The sequence below is a fragment of the Phyllobates terribilis genome, unplaced genomic scaffold, assembly GCF_046119375.1.
Source record: "Phyllobates terribilis strain yellow unplaced genomic scaffold, ASM4611937v1 Scaffold_8__6_contigs__length_399053987, whole genome shotgun sequence".
Classification (NCBI taxonomy): Eukaryota; Metazoa; Chordata; class Amphibia; order Anura; family Dendrobatidae; genus Phyllobates; species Phyllobates terribilis.
In genome coordinates, this window is record NW_027362768.1 from 28357393 (window position 1) to 28380228 (window position 22836).

Here is a 22836-nt window from a genome sequence, read left to right on the forward strand (position 1 = left end):
CTGCCACTTCTGCTCAGACTTCTCTGCACTGAACTAAGATGGTGCCCACCTTTTATACTCCCTTCTCAATGCACCCAGGAACTGCTTCCTCCCTGCTCCTGCACTGCAGGGTTCCCCTTCCTCAGTGTTCCCTCCCCCCACTCCAGCCAGGGACAGGGACTGTCGTGCCCATCTCAGGGGCATATTGGTCGCCCTGCCCCATGGCAATGTGGTGTAATGCATGCAGGTGTCGGGTCCTGATCCACACTCCATCCTTATCTGAGAGTGAGATATCACACCTCTGGGTGAGGTGCAATACGTCTGTAGCAACCGAGCCCTCGGTGCTACAGTTCCATTTATCTTCAGCCTAGGTGACGTATTGTGATACAGGGCCGTGATTTTGGCTATAAAAGGGTCCCCTAGACCCCTACCCCAAGCTTTTTAAGAGAATCATATATGGAATGCTTTCTCAGCATCCAACGAGAGTATCTACTTACAAATTTTTAACTGCATCTAGCCCAGGAAATACTTTGTGCCTAGTAGCAGTGTCTGCTAGTCAGCGGATTATCCCGGCTGTTAAGCAAGCTACACCACCTGTAGTTTGGACACTTAATTTTTTCAAAGGAAATGCTTCGGGACCACGGGATACTTAGTGAAGAGCATCAGGAGGCACCCCAAGGCATAGGGGCTGGGACTGGCAGTAGGATGCCTTGCGGTGGACAGCCGAGCTCGATCCTTATAAAAGCTTTTTAACTGCAGCAGCTTTAGTGGACGCTACTGGAGCTGGAATTACGCGGCTGCTGGCATGAGACTTGCCCTCCAATAGATCCTTGTAAATGGATTTAAAGTGTATTCATTCAAATTGGAGGGACAATTTAAATTAAAAAGCTTAGAGCTGCCTCCACCACAGGGGGGCTCTCTCGACCCACCAGCGGACAGGCACCAGTATTGGGAGAGGGGGGCTGGCCGTCAGGGTTCACCGCGGCTCTGGCACAAACCCGGCGACACGGAGGTGGCACGGGCAGGAGCGGATTGGCCGTCTCGGCTTCTCACTTTTTGGATTTTAGAAGGGCATGACATGCCTATATCTGTGTCTCCCCCTCCTTTTACTCCTCCACCTCTTTTCTTTTCGCATGACTATATGTACTTGTCACTTTTCCATGTGTTAGTTGTGTCTTCTGAGCAGTTTGTCAGCTTTTGGACACCTTTGAAGGTGTTTTCTATGTGTTTCTATGTGTTTTTGTTTGCCTGCCATTGGTTTTAACGGTGTTCGAAGGTGTTCGACGAACAGTTCGGCGAACACACGGGTGTTCGACGAACCGAACCGAACTCGAACACTACGGGGGTGGCTCAACACTACATAAGACAGAACGTGCACATGACTTTTTGATATTGCTGTGCACTATGTTCATTTTATGGTGTGCTTTTTCAGGCAGATTCTGCCTGAAAGATTGTATGTGCACATACCCTAAATGAAAAACAACTTAAGCAGCAAACAGAGAAAAACAAAATGTCAGTTTCAAAACTTTTGGCCACAACTGGAGGGTGCAGAGAAAAGTGACCAATGTCACTAGTGAATGAGTGAACTTTAATACCAAGACAGGTTTTTAAAATGACTTGAAAGCAAGTAGAGGTGCTGTTGTAATTCATAGTGGAGTCAATCATTTAAATATACTTTCCCGCCTCAAACATCACCCCTCAAAGGGCTCAAAACCAGATTCAGTATGTTTATTAACCCTTAAGCTGCTTCACAAGAATTAAAAGCAGTGTGGAAGGAAAAAATGAAAATGTTACTTTTTCCTAGCAAAAAGGTTAATTTAGCAATAACACAATGTAACAGGAGAAAGTAGACAGTATAATTTGTTGTGCAATTTCTCCTGAGTACACAGATACCCCATGTGTGGTGGGAAACTACTGTTTGGGCACTCGGAAGGGAAGAAGCATCATTTGACTTTTGGAACACAAAATTGGCTGGAATAGATAGCAGAATTCATGTAGCATTTGCAGAGCCCCTGATGTTCCTACAGAGTGGAAACTCCTCCCCACCCCCCAAGTGACCCCATTTTGAGAACTACATCCTTCAAAGGAACTTATCTAGAGTTGTGGTGGACACCTTGAACCCACTGCTGCTTCACAGAATTTTACAATGTTGAGCCATGAAAAAATAAATTTTTCCAGCAAAACTGTTGGTTTTGCCCCACATTTTTCATTTTAACAAGGGTAATGAGAAACTGGACCCCACAATTTGTTGTGCAATTTCTCCTGAGCTCACAGATACTCCATATGTGGTGGAAAACTACTGTTTGTGTGTACAGAAAGGCTTGGAAGGGAAGAAGCACCATTTGACTTTGAGTGCAAAATTGGCTGGAATAGATTGCAGATGCCATGTCACGTTTGAAGAGCCCCTGAGGTGCCAGAACAGAAGCTTAACCACATGGCCAGACTCTGGAGAGTGGCAGCACTATTTGACTCCTAGAATAGTTTGTGGACTCCATATACAGAGCCCCTAAGTGCCAGATGAGCAGAATCCCCTCTCTAATGACCCCATTTTAGAGATTACACAATTCTAGGAATTTATCTACAGGTATAGTTACGATTTTGACTCTATGGGTGTTTTCCACAAACAAGCAGCAGTGGATATTGCCGAGTTAAAATTGCAAATCTGCTATTGTTGTGACCGCCGTACATTGTAGTGCCCCATAAATTATGCCCAGCTCGTGCTTCTGGAGACATGGACTCCGTAAATTACTCTGGCTCTCAACGCTATAGAAATGCCAAACATGTGAACGCTAAATGTGGTTTAGGCACACTGTGGGGCTCTGAAGGGAGGAGGATATTTGGAAGCGCAGAATTCGCTGGATCTCTTGTGGGGGGGTGAGGAGCAATAGCACTTTTCCCAAAGCCTTTGTTACCAGTAACGTGGAAGCCCCTATAAATACTAGATTCCTTGATAGGGCGTTGATCCAGGGAACTAGTCTGATTGTCGTATGGAGTCAGGAAGGAAGTTTTTTCCCCAATGTGGAGCTTAGTGTTTGCCACATGTTTTTTTTTTGCTTTCCTCTGGATCAACATGTTAGGCTATGGGTTGAACTAGATGGACATAGTAACATAGTTTTTAAGGTTGAAGGAAGACTATGTTACGTTAACAGATAACAGACCTGAGTGGGGACTTGCTTTCTTTGTGGATTGATTTGAAGCTTTTCATAGGAACATTTTACATAACATTTTGGATCTCGTTTATCCGGCGCTCTACGCTGAGCACTTACATCGGGGTTTCAATCTAAATCTCCGAATGATGTGATTCAGATAAAACCCCCAAGGGATCCATTCACTATAATGAGGCAGCAGTTACCCTGGACTCAGTCTGGCCTCTGTTCAGCGGCGTCCTTTTCATAAGTGCACAAAACGGTCAAGCCACACTTTTATGCATGCTTAAAAAGATGGAAACTGCTGGATCACAGGTCAGACGGCATCCACAGTGCCTCCATCTGCCTCATTATATGGAATATTCCACCAGGGGTTCCGTCTGAATGATGTATTTCAGAGATTTACACAGAAACCCCAGTGTCAGTGCAGAGCACAGAATAAATGTGAGCAGAGCCTTACTGTGATCTTTGGGAGACAAAACGTACAAATCAACAGCAAGTGAAAAATTAGTTTTATTTTTTACACCGTTCCTCGTGCGCTATAAGTGATTAGACGACTTTATTCTTTGGGTCGGCGCAATTACAGCGACACCAGATTTATCTGGTTATGTTTGGCTGCTGTCACACACTAAAAAACGCTTTTTTTTTGCAAAATAAAGTTTTTGCATCACCATATTTTGAGAGCTATAATTTTTCTACAGTTCTGCCAACAAGAGTCATGTAAGGGCTTGTTTTTTGTGGGACGAGCTGACGTTTTTATTAGTACAATTTTCAGGCACATGATATTTTTTGATCTTTCTATTCCGATTTTTCGGAGGCAAAATGAACAAAAACCAACAATCAGGAATTGTTTTATGCAGTTCATCATATGGTAAAAAAAAAGTGATGGCAGCTTTATCCTTCGGGTCAGTACGATTACAAAGATACCACATTTATATAATTTTATGTTTTGCCGCTTTTACACAATAACTTTTATAGAAAAAATAATTGTTTTTGCGTCACTGTATTCTAAGAGATATAGCTTATTTTTTCCACTGATGAAGCTGTATGGTGATTTAAGGGGTTAAATAGTGAGTTTTATAGTTTGGGTTGTTCCAAGAGCAGCGATACCAAATATGTGAATTTTTATTTTTACATAAATATACTTATTTATTGGTTTAATACTTAAAAAAAAAATAAAAATGTATGACTATTTAAAAATATTTTTACAATTTTTTTTTAAAAAATTCACTTAGTCCCTCTATGGCAGTTTTCCCCAACGGGTCATGTGTTCAGGATTTCCTTACCATTACATAGGTGATGGAATTATTGCCTGTGCAGGTGATGAAATTATCATCTGAGCAATACTAAGGAAATCTTGAAAACGTAGTCTGTTGGTGGGCCTTGAGGACTGGAGTTGGGGAACCCTGCCATATAGGACTTTAACTTTTAGCAGTCTGATCGCTGGTATAATGCATTGCAATGCACCAGCACGAAAATGCATTATACCTGCCAGTGCTGCACTGACCGAAGCCTCTTAGACCATGATCTGTGCATGGTCTAACAGGCATGCTGTAGCTGGCAGACCCAGAGGTCGTAATGACTACCTCATGTTGCCATGGCACCGATCATGCCCTCACAACGACGCCAAACTGAAACAAGGGAGCCTGATGGTCTGTTGTGGATCTTCAGTATGGTTATGTTCTGAAGAAGTTGGACAATTTCAAAAACACGTTGACTTTAACAGTTTAAATAAAAAAATTTTTTCTCTAACGCCCTCATCTCCTGAGTCAGTCTGCGTGAGTCTGCCAGCAGCACAAGGAAAATAGCTTTGAATCCACCCAGCATTACCACATAATGTGACACTGGTCAGAATTGGAAAATTTGGCCTCGTCCGCAAGGTGAAGACAGGCTTAGAGGTGAAGGGGTTAAGCACTAGGGCATTTTCTGATCATTTCTTTAATGAATCTTCACTCTCCTATAATGCCATAACACCAAACAACTTACTTCTTTCTCCATCATGAAGTGTTCTGATTTTTTCTTGTGATTACTTAGCATTATGAGAGAATAAATTAGACAATATAATAAATAAATAGACCACGCCATAAAAAGTCTGCACAGGATTAGTGTTCTATAAACTAGGATTTTATTCCTGGTCCACATAATTTAAAAAAGGTACATAAAAAAAGCAAATTAGTGGTGTAAGAAAAATCAAAGTTTTTCCATTTTTTTTTCTCTTTCATCTCAAAATTGCATGAAAACATTACACAACCATAATTTAAATGCCGGACCAGCAGAACACTAACTGTACCGGCATTTCCCCAAGCAAAACAGCTCTTAAAAAGGTGAATATTCTATAAAAGAGGAGGTTTTACTGAACAAAATATACCTGTTCGTAAAAGGGATGAACCCAGAGTGCAGTTATTTAGGACATGTGGGCCACACAGCAGGCGGGGAAGAGTGCAAGGAACAGGACATGATTTCTGGGGATCAAGAACAGAAACAGCTGGATGGATCTTTTGCCCAATATTTTTTTTCCAACATAGAAGACAATTACGTTGCCCGCAGTGTGAGGTCACACCACACTTGTAGGACTGCTACATGTCTTACAGAGAATCTATCAGATCTTCAGCCTCATTGGCATATCCATCCAAACACGGATTTCTCAGCAATGGAGGAACAGACTAACCACGGAAAGGTATTGCTACACTGGTCTTTGGAAGAGCTACATGTACATATAAACAGTTTGGGGATGGGGAATCCTACTGATAGAGTCCCTTCATATTAGACAGATTTAGTTGCCATTGTCTATGGATCTGCCCAATGAGTGGGATATTAACCGCTATGAATTTACAGGTTTCCTGCTGTGTTTTCAAAATCCCAAAGTCAGTACCATGGCTTTGCCTAGAGGGGGCAACCCACTGAGCACAGCAGGTATTAAAAAAATAAAAGATTTAAAAAAAAAAAAAGAGATTAAAACTACTTCTAAACGTCAGATAAGAATATTTACATAATAGTCTTTAGTGCTTTAGTTTATGGTCTAGATCAGGGTCTCAAACTCGCGTCCCGAGGACCGCATGCGGCCCCTGAGACTACTTAATGTGGCCCACAGGCATTGGACCCCCCTGTAATGATTGCAGCCTGGTCCTGAGGGCTGCCGAAGTCAGTGATTCTTTTCAGTTGAATGTTCTACAAGTTAGGGACCAGTATGGGCCATTACTACAAGATGGAGACCACCAGGATGGGCACATTACTACAAGATGGGGACCAAGATGGAGGACATTACTACAAGATGCGGACAAGGTTGGGGATATTACCACGAGATGGGGAAACTACTACAAGAAGTTGGTCAGAATTACTATATGGTGTAAATTGTAAGAAAAAAAAAAAATCAATCACTGTATGTGGCCAATTACAGGACACAAAAAGGAAATAAAATTGTAAAAACTGAAACTGTAAACGCTATAAAACTTTACCATAGCCCATAAAATGAATGCCATGTAAAAGAATAAAATAAAATGTTAAAAAATGTATCCAAAAGGTGTATAGAAAAAACAATATGGTATCATTAAAAATTTCATATCATCCTGAATGCAGCCCTTCAAATTCACATTTTTTCTATGTGCGGCCCATATACTTAGCCGAGTTTGAGACCCCTGGTCTAGATTTTCCGAGAAGTGCAATGGTCTGGCACAAAAGCTTACTGTGCCAGGCTTTCGCCCCACTGAACCAAACCCCCTTATTTTGTAAAGGCATAGTTTAGAACAATTAATAAAATACACACAAATATATACAGACATACAAATACAACCTTCCACACAGAAAAGCTGTACAGTACTGAGCAGGCGAGGTTGTCTGCACCATAGGAGACACTTTAATGTCTGGGCTACCAGGGCCTCAGATCCTTTAGGTGTACATACATAGAGATGCTAGCCATAGTCTGTCCGAAGCATCATACAATGGCAGTGTTTCAGATTTTGGGTTAGTATTGCGCCATGTAATGACTGGAGGGAACTAGAATACTGGAAATGCCCAAACACACTAAGGAGAAACATTACTTTGCAATGGTTCTATATTACAGAAGAGTATACACATTACAGTACTATGAAAACCCTGATTGTTAGTTGATAGATTTAAAAAAAAAACAAAAAACACAACAATAGCAGATTGCAGGAAAGAGCGCTGTATGAAAGCGTATTCCCTAGCTTGAGTTCAGTCTCTTTAGGTGTGAGGATAATGTCACCCTCTGTTCATCCATGCGCTTGGCCTGTGCACGCAGAATAAGACTGAAGAAGTCTTCATCTGGGACTGTAGGACCTTTTTTGGGTGGAGGTGGAGGAGCGCATCGTTGGTCATCTAATCGTGATCCCTTGAAAAAAAAATGTAAGAAAAATATTAGGAATGATTACAAATTAACCATGTACATTCACAATGCGTCAGCACACTGCGACTAATAATATGTGAACTCTAATATTGCTGCAAACTTTAAAAACGTTAAAGGTACTTAGTGTTTTTTGATCAAAGAGTGTAAAAGCCATCCAACCATGTCAAGGTGACCTTTTAATGTGTATTGTCACTAAATGTGTTGCCTCTCTATGTGCAGATCTTATTTTTTCTTTTTTTGTGCTACATATCAGGGGAGGAGTGGGTCCCCTCGAGGGCTCAGCACTCTTGTCCACCCTTCTTTCTCACAAAGGTTTTAAATTGCAAGCTACGTCTGGTCTGCTTTTAACTTCACATTCATACGAGTCTGGTTTGGCACATGGAGAGGTAGGAGATTTAGTGTTTAGGGACCATCCATATTAACAGGTCACCTTGACATGGCTGCATGGCTTTTATGCTCTTTTAATCAAAAACGCTAACTAAGGACCTTACGTCCTTATGCAGCAACATTGGAGTTTATATATTCATTAATAGTGTGCCAACGCATCGTGTATGTGTTAGTATATTGGTCACACCTTTGCATTAATTTAATACTAAAGGTATGTGGGTCCCATTTTTTCTTTTGTGTAGTACAAATTAACCAGGTATAATGGTATTAAAGCACATAAATGGACAATATAGAAAACTGCTTGCACTTCTTAATGAAGTTGTGTTCTCCCTCATTATGTCTCTTCACTGATGCGAGGACGCTTTGTGGATGTTTTGTAATACGGCCACGTATTTCCAGGTCTTGAGCTAAATTACTTCGCCCCCCCACTATGAACAAAAATCAGACAACCTTCAGCAGTTAAAAGAATAAGACATAGTTCTTAAAAGGGAGTTTGTGATCATGTAGGCTAGCAGATCAGAAGGAACAATGAAGAGGAAGACCAGCAACCCGATGGCTTGATACTTTCAAGATAACAGTGGTGAGGACCCTGGAGGACCTATCTAGGCTTGCACAAGATCGATCTTCCTACAGATCGTTCATCCATCAAGTCACCATGGATCGAGATTGAGCCAAAGGAAGTTTACCAAAAAAAAAAAAAAAAAAAAGACTTGCAAGGTTAAGTGTCATAGTTCTGTATGATCTATTTACCTGGCATTTGACCAGCATGTCAAAGAAATCGTCATCTGGCTCTCTGTTCTCAGTGGTCATCAGGTGGCCTAGGACGGAGTTACTGTGCTGTTGGCCGATTCTCAGTCCAGGTAGATTGCTGAAGCTGGCCCTCTGGTCATCCAGCCTCCGACTCTGGGAGTTGGCTAGGAGGTCCAGAAACTCATCCGTATGAGGGGATACAGCAGACGCAGATAAGGCTGCAGAGAAAATGAATCACAAATCACTGACCAGACGGTTTAGAACAGGGATGTCGAACTCAAACACACAGAGCGCCAAAATGAAAAACTTGGACAAAGTCACGGGCCAACCAGTATACAGAGTAATGGGCGCCGGCCTGGTCCCCCATACAGAGTAATGGGCGCCGGCCTGGTCCCCCATACAGAGTAATGGGCGCCGGCCTGGTCCCCCATACAGAATAATGGGCGCCGGCCTGGTCCCCCATACAGAATAATGGGCGCCGGCCTGGTCCCCCATACAGAATAATGGGCGCCGGCCTGGTCCCCCATACAGAATAATGGGCGCCGGCCTGGTCCCCCATACAGAATAATGGGCGCCGGCCTGGTCCCCCATACAGAATAATGGGCGCCGGCCTGGTCCCCCATACAGAATAATGGGCGCCGGCCTGGTCCCCCATACAGAATAATGGGCGCCGGCCTGGTCCCCCATACAGAATAATGGGCGCCGGCCTGGTCCCCCATACAGAATAATGGGCGCCGGCCTGGTCCCCCATACAGAATAATGGGCGCCGGCCTGGTCCCCCATACAGAATAATGGGCGCCGGCCTGGTCCCCCATACAGAATAATGGGCGCCGGCCTGGTCCCCCATACAGAATAATGGGCGCCGGCCTGGTCCCCCATACAGAATAATGGGCGCCGGCCTGGTCCCCCATACAGAATAATAAACCCCACAGTTCTCCATACAGAATAATGAGCCCCACATAGGGGTGGTAGTACTGGTATCACGGGCCAAATCTAACCACTCTGGGGGTCAGAGTTTGACATGTATGGTTTAGAAGTAGAATCTGCCCATTCCCTTTATGCTCCACTTCTGGCACTGGCTACAAGACAGAAACAGAGTGAAACATCTCTGCTGACAGCAGCCAGCTTATAGTGGGTTCTCGCTGGAGGCAAATGCTTTAGGCTTTTTAGAAGGGTTAATATTTCCACAATTTGGCTTCACTGGAGACCCTGTAATCTGACTTTGGGTCAGAACAATACAGCTACAACACTTTGTTGCCACATTTTTTGGTCTTCCTGCCTGAAAAAGAATTAAAACAGAACCTGACGGATCCTTAAGTTAAAGAAAAAGGGACAAGTCCTAATAGACACATTCTGACATTTACATGCAATATTACTGCTACAGATAGTTCATGATGAACATACATTTTCTCATGGATTTGGGAGGTGTTGATGAAGCGGTGGGCACACTCAGGAGGTTTCTGCCCTGCAAGCTGCACCTCTGATCATCCATTCGATTGCTTTGAAATCGACTCAAAAGATCAAAGAATCCTTCATCCCCAATACTGTCTGGAACGGCAGACTTCTGGAAATAAAGAGCAGTTAGTACAAAACAAACCGATCTATGGAAAGGTGCAACATACACTGAACCCATCAAACTGAACCAGCAAACTGCCCATTAAGCAGGAATTCATTTTAGCCACCAACTGTTTACAGAGGAACAGAAAGGTCACAACGCAGAGGACCTTCCCCAGGTTGGGCAGGAGAATCTGGCCCCACCATGGAACAAATGCTGCAGAGCAGAAGAAACAACTTTTTTTTTTTTAAAGTGATTTCTAATGTCTGTTACAGAGAGATTCACTTATGAAGTTTAGTCTAATTTCCACTATAACCAAGGGGGCGTTAGAAGAAAGTCATCTATGGGGGGTGTACTTTTCCCCTGCATGACATTATCCAATCATCAGCAAAAAAGGGGTCATGCAAGGGGAGTAGGAGGGGGAAATAACAGGTCTTCTCTGTGTGAGACATGTAATGACACAGAGCCCTCTCATCACTGATCTCACTGCCGCCATCAGTGCGTACAAGTGTGGGAAGGGAGTTTTCCATGTACCTTCACCCTCCTCTAACTCCAATAAAGTCAGAGCTGTCAATCAAGGAAGAAAGGTCGGAAACGGATGCAAAATAAGTAGATGGGAAGGTGCACTGAACTACCCGGCTACGCCCAGTGTGCACCAAGCACACTAAAGGTACGATTAGGTTATGTCCATGTCCCCCACAAGGTGCTATGCTTGGTTTGTCTCACCTGTCATTTGTGCAGATTCCCTTTAAGGAACAGATTTCTGCATTACGAAGGAGATTTGCAAATCAGGACTTGGTAACATTTACTAGTAATTTAAATTTCAGGTGATTAACCTATGGAGTGTAAACATGTTAACTTTCCATGCCGAATGTAAATCAATGCGTCAACACATGGCTATTAGCCAGAGCAGAGAGCTGCAGGAAAGAGCAGCGCCCCCTGTGGACAAATGGGCAAATTATGTGACACCACCTATTTTGTAACACATACCCCCGCACGTACATGCCGCTCGCCTCAAGCAGCAGTAAGATCAGGGGCTGACCTGATAGGATAGCCTCTTGTTATATTTGTGTCTATGAACAAGGCCACAGCACCATAGTGATCGGGACCTGCTGCCCAGCTTTTATTGCGGTGTAACACTTACACCTATAGGGGCCGATTCATTAAGGTGCTTAGACCAGAAATCGGAGGTAAAAAACTTAAGTCGCAATATTTTTTTTGCAACTCTGAAACCGCGCAAAAATCTTGTGACATTTGGTGTTCACATGCCAGTCCTGGACAGCTACGCCAATATGGGTGGGGACACGGGCAGGTGTGACCATGCCCCATCCTGCCTATCAAATTTATCATAAGTTACGCCATGAAAGTGACATAACTTACTGCAGAAATGTAGGACTGCTCCTGGCTGGCGTATATTTCTAGCAGACGAGCACACTGGGCACCAGACGCGCCCAATTCATTAAGCAGCACACACCACTTAATGAGTCAGGTGTTTGTACTCCAGCGAGCGCTTCACTAACCAGTGTGCACTCTGCCAGTCTTAAAGGGAACACTATTAACCTGCAGATATGGGATTAATGTGTAGGATTATAGATTTCCGATACCGTGGAGCTGCCGCTCTGAGAGCCCTGCTGCCGGGAGGAAATTAATTTTATTCCTCCTGGTAGGCTTGGTCTTTCAGGCATAGGGTGGCGCCGGCGCGGTTTCAGTCACCGCTCTGTATATACAGAGCAGCAGCTGTATCCTCACTCCCCGCACTGACTAACAGCAGGCTCATCATGTTGTTTTTTTTCCACTTGATAAAGATGCCAGTAATAAAGAACCTTCAAAGAAAACCGCAGCAAAACACGTTCCAGCAGCGCAGACAATTCTTAAATGTACGTGTGTGTATAGGCAGAGAGGCACTCAAGGGCAGCGGGTGGAGAGAAACCGCCGGGGACCCACCTGTCCAACTAGTCTCTCATGCGGCCCAGTCCCCAGCAGCTTTTAAAGTATAATTTTCTCAACCTCTGCAGTGTTTCAGAGTCCATCACAGCTGGCTGACATAATACAGCCATACACTTCCCATGGGACAGGCAGCATGTAGCAGCTGTCCGGTTCCCTCCATATCACTACCCTGGTGGCTTGTGTGTCACCAGCTTGTCTAGAAATTGTTATGATCTGTCATTGTACAGTCTTTCTGTTTGGGTGTGTAGACTGATCTGTATTAATGGTTACGTTTTATATAATTTTTGCTTTATCGATATCTTTATGAAAGGCCACGTTGTATTGCCATTGTGTGCTGGACTAGCAGACTTTCTGGATGAGTAAATTCCACGACATAATAGAATATATTCCGAGCTGTATGGCATCGTCACATCTTGTTCCTTGCTTTGGTCTGCGGTATTTATAGAGAGCTTTCCCTGACATGCCTACGATGTGTATGCATGACATTATGTTCTTCAATGTGTCCCTCTGTATAAGAAAGTATACTGCATACTTGACTGTACAAATATTATATTCTATCTGTACATGAAAGCTTATAACCGATAGTATCCCATCGTATGCCAAAGAGACTTCTGGGCCTACAGACACATTCTCTGTGCGCCAGCAGCCTCCATGGGCATATAACAAGTCTTCAGTTAAAACAGGTGTGAACAGAGCACGATAAATTGTGGTCCTAACATGCTGCCCACGTGAAGAACTGAGGTTTTGTATGCCTGAAAGGGTTTAAGAACCACCTGAAGTCAGGGCCAGGTGGTAGCCAATATCTGTGCTTCACTACAGCTACACCTACCCTACAGCTTGCCATGTAAAGTAATAAAAATGGCTAGAAGCAGAAACAATCATCAATACTAAAAAAAAAAAAAAAAAAAAAAACGTACCCGCTGGGAATTGGACATCTTTCTGTTGGCATCTGAAGAGTTACTGGCGTCTTGCAGGACTTTGGATGCGCTGTTCTTAAACTTCTTGCCCTTAAGTCTATTGACAAACATGAGCTTGGCAGACGGTTTGGACAGAAGAGATTTCGGCTTCACGAGGATCTCACTGTTCCAGTTCTGTACCTGAAGGTAACAATTTAAAGACAAATATAGAACCTGGTTATGTGCTCATGTACTAGTAGCCACTGGAAATCAGAAGACAGAGGTGGAGAAGTTTAGGTGCAGGGCTCAAAGCCAGAACAATCATCTGATCATCTACGGATCTTATGTGCACAAGTTTTAGGAGCCTAATAGCAGTTGTACGTCAACCTTGTGACCATTTAGCTTCCATCTGAAGGTGCCTTGAGATGAGTGGTTACTGGAGAAGGATATGCATACTTCAGTAATGATTAGCAGTCATGAATATCTTAGGCCTGCACAAGATATAACAAGCAGGTAACCAAAGTGCTGAACTGGTGTAAGTAATATCTGTATTACAGTGCAGTTAAAGGGGTTCTCCACTACTCGGACAACCCCTATGTTTCCAGTAAAATAATACCACTCACCTTCGGTGCTGTTCCAGCGGTGTTAGCACTGGCTCTCCCGGGGCTCGCATAACATTATGGTAAGCAATTCATATGGCCAATCAGCGCTGGCTTCACTCTCCCCTCGTATGGACGTAATTGATATCCAGAGTTGGTGAACAAGCAGCCACATCTCTCATTTCCTCCGGATATCTTGATTTGTCCAAAGGAGGGGCCATAAAGTCAACGCTGCTTGGCCGCAGAGCTCACGTGACGACAATATCATGCAGGCCCTGGAAGAGCCAGTGCAGACACCGCTAGAAAGGTGCCGGCACCGGAGGCTAGTATAGGTGTTATTATTTTACTGGTGGGAAACATAGGGATTCAGAAGGGGTTGTCTATGTAAAGGACAACCACCCTGTCCTTTCTTTTGCTTGCCTGTAAAACAAGTATGTGGCAGCATATTTTCCCACAATGCAAAGTTCCAGCCAGCAGAAGACACATAAGTGAGAGACATTCAGGGCAGTCACCTTATCTGGTGTTAGCTTGACGAGCTCGAGGTTCTCCATGCTGTGACGTCTGCTTAATCGTGGTCGGGCACCTGCCAAACAATGCCGGGAACAGAAGATATTAGACTAATAGATCTTTCTACATTTGAGGGTCTGACACCAGCTTCCCTGCGGATCTGGCTGAGAATCTTTTCCATGATCTTTACTTGGGATGAAGAAGGGAAACAATAACCACTAAGAAAAGGATTTTTTATTTTACGACGTTAGCCAACATATAGAAGCACAAACGCAGGAGCAAGAGTCCATGTTCCCTCACTTGGAGGTGGGAGAGTACTAACTCCCAGGCACATCTTGTGCTGTTCAACTCCAGGAAGTTTAGGGAATGAAGAAGTGGAAATGGAAAATCCACTTGGATCCTTGTTTCCCACAATGAGTGATATGAGGAGACGTGCAGCTCCTGGACATTACATTTCAGCAGATCTTGCTATGAAAGCAAGGATTTCCTTCTGCATAGTGTTATCCTGGAGGTGAAAACTTCTTTACTATTATGTATAAGTTGTAAATGAACAACGGCCAGAAAAAGAGGAGATGTAGTTTGTTTGTTTTCCTTACCAAGTAAACTGCTTTCTGAATCTGGCACCTCAGACAGCACCGAAGTATTGGTGCTATAACTCAGGCCCAGCACCATCTGTAGGTCCGACAGGTTCAGTTGTGCCGTCAGCTCCCCATTACGATCTCCCAACTGTGGAGACATCGAATAAAGTTTTATAGGTCACTTTTTTTTTATCTTGATTAAGTTTTGAAAAGGAAATAAAAATGCAAACACCGGGTACTAGTTGTGCCACAAGTAGTAGGTCAAACAAGACCACATAACAACAGTATCTCCATAACATTAGAAAACAAAATGACAGAAGTAAACACAATCCAAGGTAGAGTCACTGGTTGTACGCGTTTTAGAATATACTGGCGTGGTGACATTCATGTAAATTAACAAAGAGGGATAATAAAGAAAAAAGGAAAGTTAAAACCAAAAACACAAATACAAACAAAGACTAAGGGAAGCAGGGGCAGGGATGTATGGGTAAGAGGGTGAGGGTAATGTCAGAGAGGCTCCTGAAGCATAGACTTCGTTCTCCCCTACAAGGTCAAGGTAATCAGCGGAAGATTTAACCTCCAGCCAGTAGAACCATGTTTTATAAAATTTATCATGGGAGTTATTGATCGTGGAGGTGAGCTCCTCCATTAACATACCGTAATCTCATTTATTTAATAGAACCATAGTGAGATTGCTGGCATAGTGTTACTTTTCCATAGCAAGGGAATACGTGCTCTAGCAGACGTGGTCAAGTGTCTCAGTATCGAGTTTTATATGTTTTTAAAGGGATGTTGCGGTGATGAAGAACGAGAGCCGGGTCAAGGTCTGAAATAAGATCAGTGAATTTACAAATCACAAGTTGTACTTTTCCCCAGAAAGGAGTTTACAGGTCCAGAAAATATATAGGTCACCCTCCTCCTCTCCACATCTCCAACACATGGGACTAGCATCTGGGAATATATAGAGTGAAGGAGAGTTGGGACCCTATACCACCGAGAAAGTAGTTTATAGCTGGCCTCCTGAAATCACGAGCTGATGGATGATTTGTGTGTCAAGGTGACGATACGCCTCCACTAATCCCTTAAGGTGCAACCCAGATCTCTCTCCCAGTGAGATTGGAAGTGTGTTTTAGACTAGTCCAGGGGTTCAATCAGTAGGGAATATGAGAATGACAAAGCATGTCTTAATGGGCCGGTATTTTAACACTCCACCTCAAAAATAGTTTTAGCATTATTATAAAAGGCTCTAGGTGGAGAATTCGCTAACTTTCTCATTTTCTTCAATCTCTCCCAGTGTCCCAAGGGAGAAGTAGTTAAGAGACCCTGAAGATGTTCTTTTGAAGGCCATGAGTTTCCATGTCCGAAGTGTGTCACTCTGAAATTGCCATTGTTTAACCAGGAACAAAAAATGTCATCCTCTATTCCCAGGGGTAAAAAGTGGATTACCCAAGATGGGGTACATAGAGGAATATAGAGGCGGAATTGATGAAAGAACAAAGGGATTACTGCAGCATGTCAGAGTGGTCCCAATTAACGGATTAGTTTTGAGTGTAGAAATTGTAGATAAATCAAGCCAAGGGGTTACAGGTCACTTTATTGTAATGGGATCTATAAGGTTATCACGAATCAAGTGTTCTATATGGCAAGCCTGCGTATACATATATGATCACAGCATTAAAGGGAAGCGGTCATAATAAAATATAAATGATATTTACCAGCAGCTGTAGTGACAATCTAATACATGCAGCAGGGCAGCTGGCTTACAATGGAAGCGGGCCTCTGGAGGTCATGCTTTGTACTCCATGTAATGAAGGTTGTGGATAAGGCCCTGTTCACACTGACATCAAGGCTTACATTTTTTTTGGCAGCTAAACATAATATTATAATTTCCCATTGACTTCTAGGGTTAGAATAAGACCTAGGCTTTCCTGCCTGTCAACAACGATGGGAGCCCAAGAGAATGGGAGGATAACTGATGGAACTTGCAATCAACGGGAATTAAAAATAAATAAAATGTTCTTTGTTAAAGTGGTGGAACAGAATGTTAGAATTCCGGTAGGTATAGTAATTCCATTTGCTGGAGCTGTTTTGAGCACGTATGTATCCATGTGTCACGGTAAGGGGAGTTCCTCTAGTTATAGATACGACAGGTAACAACGCTGGACACCTGCACATACAATACAGAAGCATCGCCATGGACTGTCACACAAGCCTTTCTTACCTCTCGCGAGATATCCAGATGCCTCTCTGCAAAGTGCACAGCTTGATCATGGTTTCCTAAGGCAGTGTAAGCATTCCCCAAACTCCAGCATGCCCGACCCTCTCCCACCCTACAACACAGAGATATACACTGAATATTGCATATTATGTACAGCAATAATAATGCCATCAGGGATTCATTCATTGCTTCTCCTCAGATCCCCAATATCCAATCCTGTATACTGTTACCTAGGAGCAGAGCGGCCTAGGAAACCCTACAGCCCCCTTCTCAGTCAGGGGGTACAACTGCTTGGCAATACTACTGCCTGCATTCTTATGACCATGTTGTATAGCAGATGTGGGACATTTTACAATTTACTTTCCACCCACATTTCTTCAGCTAGCTGGAATCCAAGTATACCGGCGGTCCCTGGGGTATAAACTAGATAGGCTCTGTATGCCAGCTGGAACAGGTGCAGGGCCGGCAAATGGTAAAAATCTACTAGTCGCCTCATCGCTCACCTTCTCCAGCTGCTCACTCCTCCTATTTCTGCTGTCACATGACGCAGGTCTGTCTTCTTAATTAATGGCCAGGACTCCTGGCTGCATCCAGGTCTCGGAGCTCACAGAGCACCGTCATGCCCTTAAAACACAGTAACGTCCAAGGCCTGGCCTGCAGTGAAGAGGCCGGGGACCTTGTGTGCAGAGGTGGAAAGAAGACTGGACGGTGGGCAGTGGAGCAATGAGGAGAGCATTAGGTGGATTTTTTTTGTTGTTGTTTTTTTTACACCTTATGTCACATAAGTCAGATTATCATAACTCAAGGGCTAGGAACGTTTTGATAATTTTGTGGCCCCCAGCTTAATTTTAACTGGACTTTGATCATTATAATGGTTAAGGTAAATTTACACTAAAGGATTATCATGAAGGAGCGCTCCTAAAAACGCTAAAAAAGATTTACTTTCCATGGAAAGAGGCTGCTGGTCAAATGTACTAATTGTATATTTAGGTAACTGATGTCAATTTTGTTTTATTTGTACAAAAAAAAATTCAGAAAAAAATTCAGAAAAAAAAGCTGCTACTGGTCACCGAATGAACTAGCAAAATGTTTATTCATTGGAGGTAGTGATGAGCGAGCCTGTATTGTTAACCCATTCGACGAGCACGCTCGGGTCTTTACCGAGTATTTGCGGCGTGCTCGGCATCTATGTTTGTGCCGCCGCAGCTGCATGTGTCACGGCTGTTAAACACCTGTGACACATGCAGGGATTGCCTGTTAGGCAATCCTTGCTTGTGTCACAGGTATCTAACAGCCGTGACACATGCAGCTGCGGCGGCACTAACATAGATGCCGAGCACGCCGCAAATACTCGGTGAAGACTCAGGCTTACTCGTCAAATGGGTTAACAATACAGGCTCGCTCATCACTAATTGGGGGAAATTATTTTTAAGCTCGCCTAAAAATAGTTTTTGGCAGTGCATGCTCTGGTGTAAACAGGACCTGTGCTACAGAGAACAATGGCAGCCTAGGTCACTGAACCATCTCTAAAGGCCCCGCCGCACATAACGAGATCGCTAGCAAGATCGTTGATACGTCACGGTTTTTGTGACGCAACAGCTATTCCGCTAGCGATCTCGTTATGTCTGACAGGTAGCAACGATCAGGCCCCTGCTGTGAGATCGCTGATCGTTACAAAGCTTCCTGAACCATTCCTGGGTCGTTGCGCTCCCGCTGGGCAGTGTGCATCGCTGTATTTGACACCTTATCAACGACCTCGTTAGCGATTCAGAGCAGAGACACGTAGGCGTGCATAAATTGGACTTTTCCGCGCCCCTCGCCCCCGATTGGTGGTCGCTACAGCGTTCTCATTTTCTGCCGTGCATAAACAAGGCAACAGAATAGCGATTCCATCCTTTGTTTCTGACCTCGTGCTGGATTGCAGATCCTAGCAGAATTCTCCGGGCTGTTGATATCCGTTCAACCGACTGAGTCCTGATTTTGCATAATTTTATGCACACCTTTGTGACACAGTACAGTCCCTATCAAGGTGTGGATCGTTGAAATAGCTGCTGTGTGAAAGCGTCCCAACAACCGCCGAGATCGTTAGTTAGATCGCTGGGGCGGCCGAAACCGTTGGGAAGTTCTGCATGTTTGACAGCTCCCCAGCGATCACGAAACGACTCTCCAGCGATCCCAAAACCGTGACGTAATAACGATCTCGCTAGCAATCTCGTTATGTGATGAGGCCTTTACTGTGCGTATCTCAAGAGCGCTCTGTCTATGTGCTTAGGCAGATTGGCGGTCATTTAGTGCTGCCAGTCGGTCCATATAAATCATCCCTATACATGAAACACCATTTCAAAGGGAATACATCATTATAAAGTGTCATTTATTTGTTCCAGATCCTAATAAAACACTTTGTCAAGCACGCATGTGCTACAACTGTTTTATTATGACCTGATGACTAATAGACATTTGTGAAAGAGCTTCTTGTGAAGTGCGGAGCCGCCCATGCACAGCTGCCCCAATAACCCACTGTGACACGCTGCACTAAACAGGTTAGAAGGAAAAATGTATTCAAGCTGTGACCTGTCATTAAGTTCCTTTGCGATGACGAGATGCTTGAGATGATAATCAATAGCCTTTTCATAGTCCTGAAGCAGAGTGTAGGTGTTACCCAAGCTATAGCAGCTCTGCGCCTCCACTGCCCGATCCTTTAGTTGCCGCGCCAGCTGTAGGGTCCGTCTGCAGGAAACAATACACATTACTCCAGGACGGTGCTGAGAAGTTATCAGCGTTTTACAGAGGCTGGGTTTTCTCACCATTTCATTGTTTACAGTCAGAGGCTAAACCAATCCTGTCCAGAAGTAGCACATTATTCGGGCTTTTTATTTGTGAAGGGGGCTGGCTGACTGCTCATTCAAGCCTGAATTTTGCCACCTTCTCTCATCGATGCAACCACTGACAAGCAAGGGGGCTGGATACTGACCACAGCACAGATCAGATGCAGACATGGGATTCTCCCCCTCAGAAGAGTCCGACTCAGACCTCAACCTGTAGCCACACACTAAGGAACCTTGCAAATCTGAACTGTATTAGTAACTTGCGGAGGTGCTGTATGTATATACATATAAATGAGGATTTGTCTGGGGTGCGGTCTTCTCTCACACGTCAATGTATACAAGTCAGGGTTATTGAAAGAGAATCTGTTACCCCCTGGCACTTATATGACCTCTAATATGGGCATACAGGTGATAGATTTACATTTCTATACCTACCTGTATGTCTCATATTAGAGGTCTGGTTGCTGTGAAATGTCTCTTTATTCCTACAAGTTTCTGATGCCTTGCAGGCCGGGGGATGGGAAGAAATCCCACCTACTGTGGTAATTACAATGTGTCCCCACTCCCCTGCATGACACAGTGTCCTGTGATGTGCAGTTGCAGCAGCCAAATCCAGGCACTGTGACATGCAGGGGAGGGGGGGAAACATTATAATTACCACAGGAGGTGGGGGATTTCTTCAGGGCCCCGGCCTGCAAGGCATCAGAAACTTGTAGGAATAAAAAGACATTTCACAGCAACCAGACCTCTAATATGAGGCATACGGGTAGGTATAGATTTACATTTCTATCACCTGTATGCCCATAGTAGAGGTCAGATAGGGTCCAGGGGGGGGTGACAGATTCCCTTAAATAATACAAACATCAGAAAAGAATAAATCTACAGACGATCAATAATTATAGACTGTTAGATCTATTTCCAATAAAAAATTATATTGTGGTACAGTGATATTTTTATGCCCAAAAAGAGACAAAGGTATTCTAGGAGTGGAGAAGGAAAGGGGGCCCCTGCGCAGAGACAGGGGCCCCTGCGCTCTGGAAGCTTGCACATATATTTTTTGTGGTTCGCCAATAAAGCCAAGTTCCGATGATAAGCTTTTGTTCAGAAATTGACGTTGCAGAATTTCTGCACATATTATTTAACCCCTTAAGGACCTTGAGTTTTTCTGTTTTTGCTTTTTGCTCCCCTTGTTGCCAGAGCCATAGCAATTTTATTTTTCAGTCAATATGGCAATATAAGGCCTTATTTTCTGAGGGACGAGTTGTACTTTTAAATGCCATCACTGGTTTTACCATATTGTATACTGGAAAACGGGAAAAAAATTCCAAGTGCGGTGAAATTGCAAAAAAAAAATAAAAATATGCAATTCCACAGTTTTTATTTATTTATTTATTTTTTTTACCACGTTCACTGAATGCTAAACCTGACCTGCCATTATTATTCTCCAGGTCATTATGAGTTGGTAGACACCAAACATGTATAGGTTCTTTTTTATTTAAGTGGTGAAAAAAAAATCCAAAATTTGCTAAAAAATAAAAAAAAATAATAAAAAAAAAAAATTAAAAAAATGGCGGCATTTTCTGAGACCCGTACCGTCTCCATTTTTCGTGATCTGAGGCCGGGTGAGGAGTTATTTTTTTATTTTGGGATAAATCCGATGTTTTGATCGCCTGTTGTTGTATTTTATTGCAATGTTGCGACGACCAAAAAAACGTAGTTCTGGCGTATAGAATTTTTTTTCTCGTTATGCAGTTTACCGATCGGATGAATTTTTTTTTTTATATTGATAGTTCGGGCGATTCTGAATGCAGCGATACCAAATATGTGTATGTGGGAATTTTTTTTAAATTATTTTATTTTGAATGGGACAAAAGGGGGGTGATTTAAACTTTTATATTTTTTTATATTTTTAAAACCATTTTTTTTTACACTTTCTGCATGCTTCAATAGTCTCCATAGGAGACTAGAAGCAGCAGTTTCCTGATCATTTATACTGCATACAGGCGACGAGCAGATCGCCTGTATGCAGGAGAAATGGTCCTGTGCTATGAGCGCCGACCACTAGGTGGAGCTCATAGCTAGCGAGACATGACAACCTCAAGGGTCTGCTGCAGACCCCGGGGTTGTCATGCCCACCCATCAGTGACCTGCGATCACGTGACGGGGTCACTGATGGGTGGGGCTAAGGCTGCGCTTCCGGTGCGGCGCTGTTAAATGCCGCTGTCAGAGATGGACAGCGGCTTTTAACTGGTTAACAGCCGCGGGTGGATCGCGATTCCACCCGCGGCTGTTGCGGGCATATGTCAGCTGTAATAATCAGCTGACATGTGCTCGGTTCAGTGCGGGCTCAGCGCTGAAGCCTCCGCTGAACCGGGGGTGATGGCCTGGGGTGTACTAATACGCCCCAGGCTTTAAAAGGGGTTAAATTAAGTTACTTGCGTTTTTTGTGCATTTTTTTAACATGCGTTTTTATTGTGCTTTTGAGGCTGCGGTTTTTGTCGGTGTCTGGTACGTCATGCTGTAAATATAGTGGCTTTCCTGTTGATACTTCCTGGTATATGCCTTTGACTAAACTTTATTGATATGTTTAGGTGTGGATTACATGTATTTTTCATGCGTTTCCACCGCAACAACGTATGTGTTTTTCACCTGCTGAATTTCCGCACCTAATGCAGGTCTGTGGGGAAATTCTGCACAGAAACCTCAGGATACCCGCATGAGAAATTGACATGCTGTGGATGAGAAACACGCACCACAGGTCAGTTTACACAGTGTAAAAAAAAGCACAGCGGGCAGGAGATCTCTATAAATCCCATCCACTTTGCTGGAACTATAAAAGGCTGAGTTTATGAAGCAGCAAAAACTCACTGTGGGAACGTAGCCTAAAAGTATCACTCCTAAAATACTTTTGTCTTTTTTGGACATAATAGTGTTTACATAGACTGATTATAATTTATCAATTACACACCAAACCGGTTTAAATGAAAAGTAAGCAATTAAAAGTAGCAAAAAGCTAGGTCTTGGCACATGTCTTAAATAAAACCCCTAAACTCTTACTTATAGTACTCGGCTGCCATCTCAAATTC

General features: G+C 43.5%; 1 protein-coding gene across 1 annotated transcript; it reads right to left on the bottom strand.

The window, feature by feature from the left end:
* Positions 1-7243: 7243 nt before the first annotated feature.
* LOC141156671 (G-protein-signaling modulator 2-like) lies at positions 7244-22830 on the bottom strand. Its single transcript, XM_073642901.1, has 9 exons — positions 22808-22830; positions 19497-19652; positions 16929-17037; positions 14726-14855; positions 14135-14205; positions 13045-13224; positions 10030-10189; positions 8626-8843; positions 7244-7473 (listed from the first exon to the last, which is right to left on the bottom strand). Exons 1-9 carry the CDS (start codon positions 22825-22827, stop codon positions 7306-7308), a joined length of 1212 nt encoding a protein of 403 aa, XP_073499002.1. The 5' UTR covers positions 22828-22830; the 3' UTR covers positions 7244-7305.
* Positions 22831-22836: the final 6 nt, after the last annotated feature.

Excerpts from the sequence above, each read along its gene's own strand:
- LOC141156671 (XM_073642901.1), bottom strand. The coding sequence starts at position 22,827 with ATGGCAGCCGAGTACTATAA. Across the intron at positions 19,653-22,807 it reads ATGGCAGCCGAGTACTATAA|ACGGACCCTACAGCTGGCGC; the intron begins GTAAGAGTTTAG and ends TGTTTCCTGCAG. Across the intron at positions 13,225-14,134 it reads TCAAGCTAACACCAGATAAG|GTACAGAACTGGAACAGTGA; the intron begins GTGACTGCCCTG and ends TGTTACCTTCAG.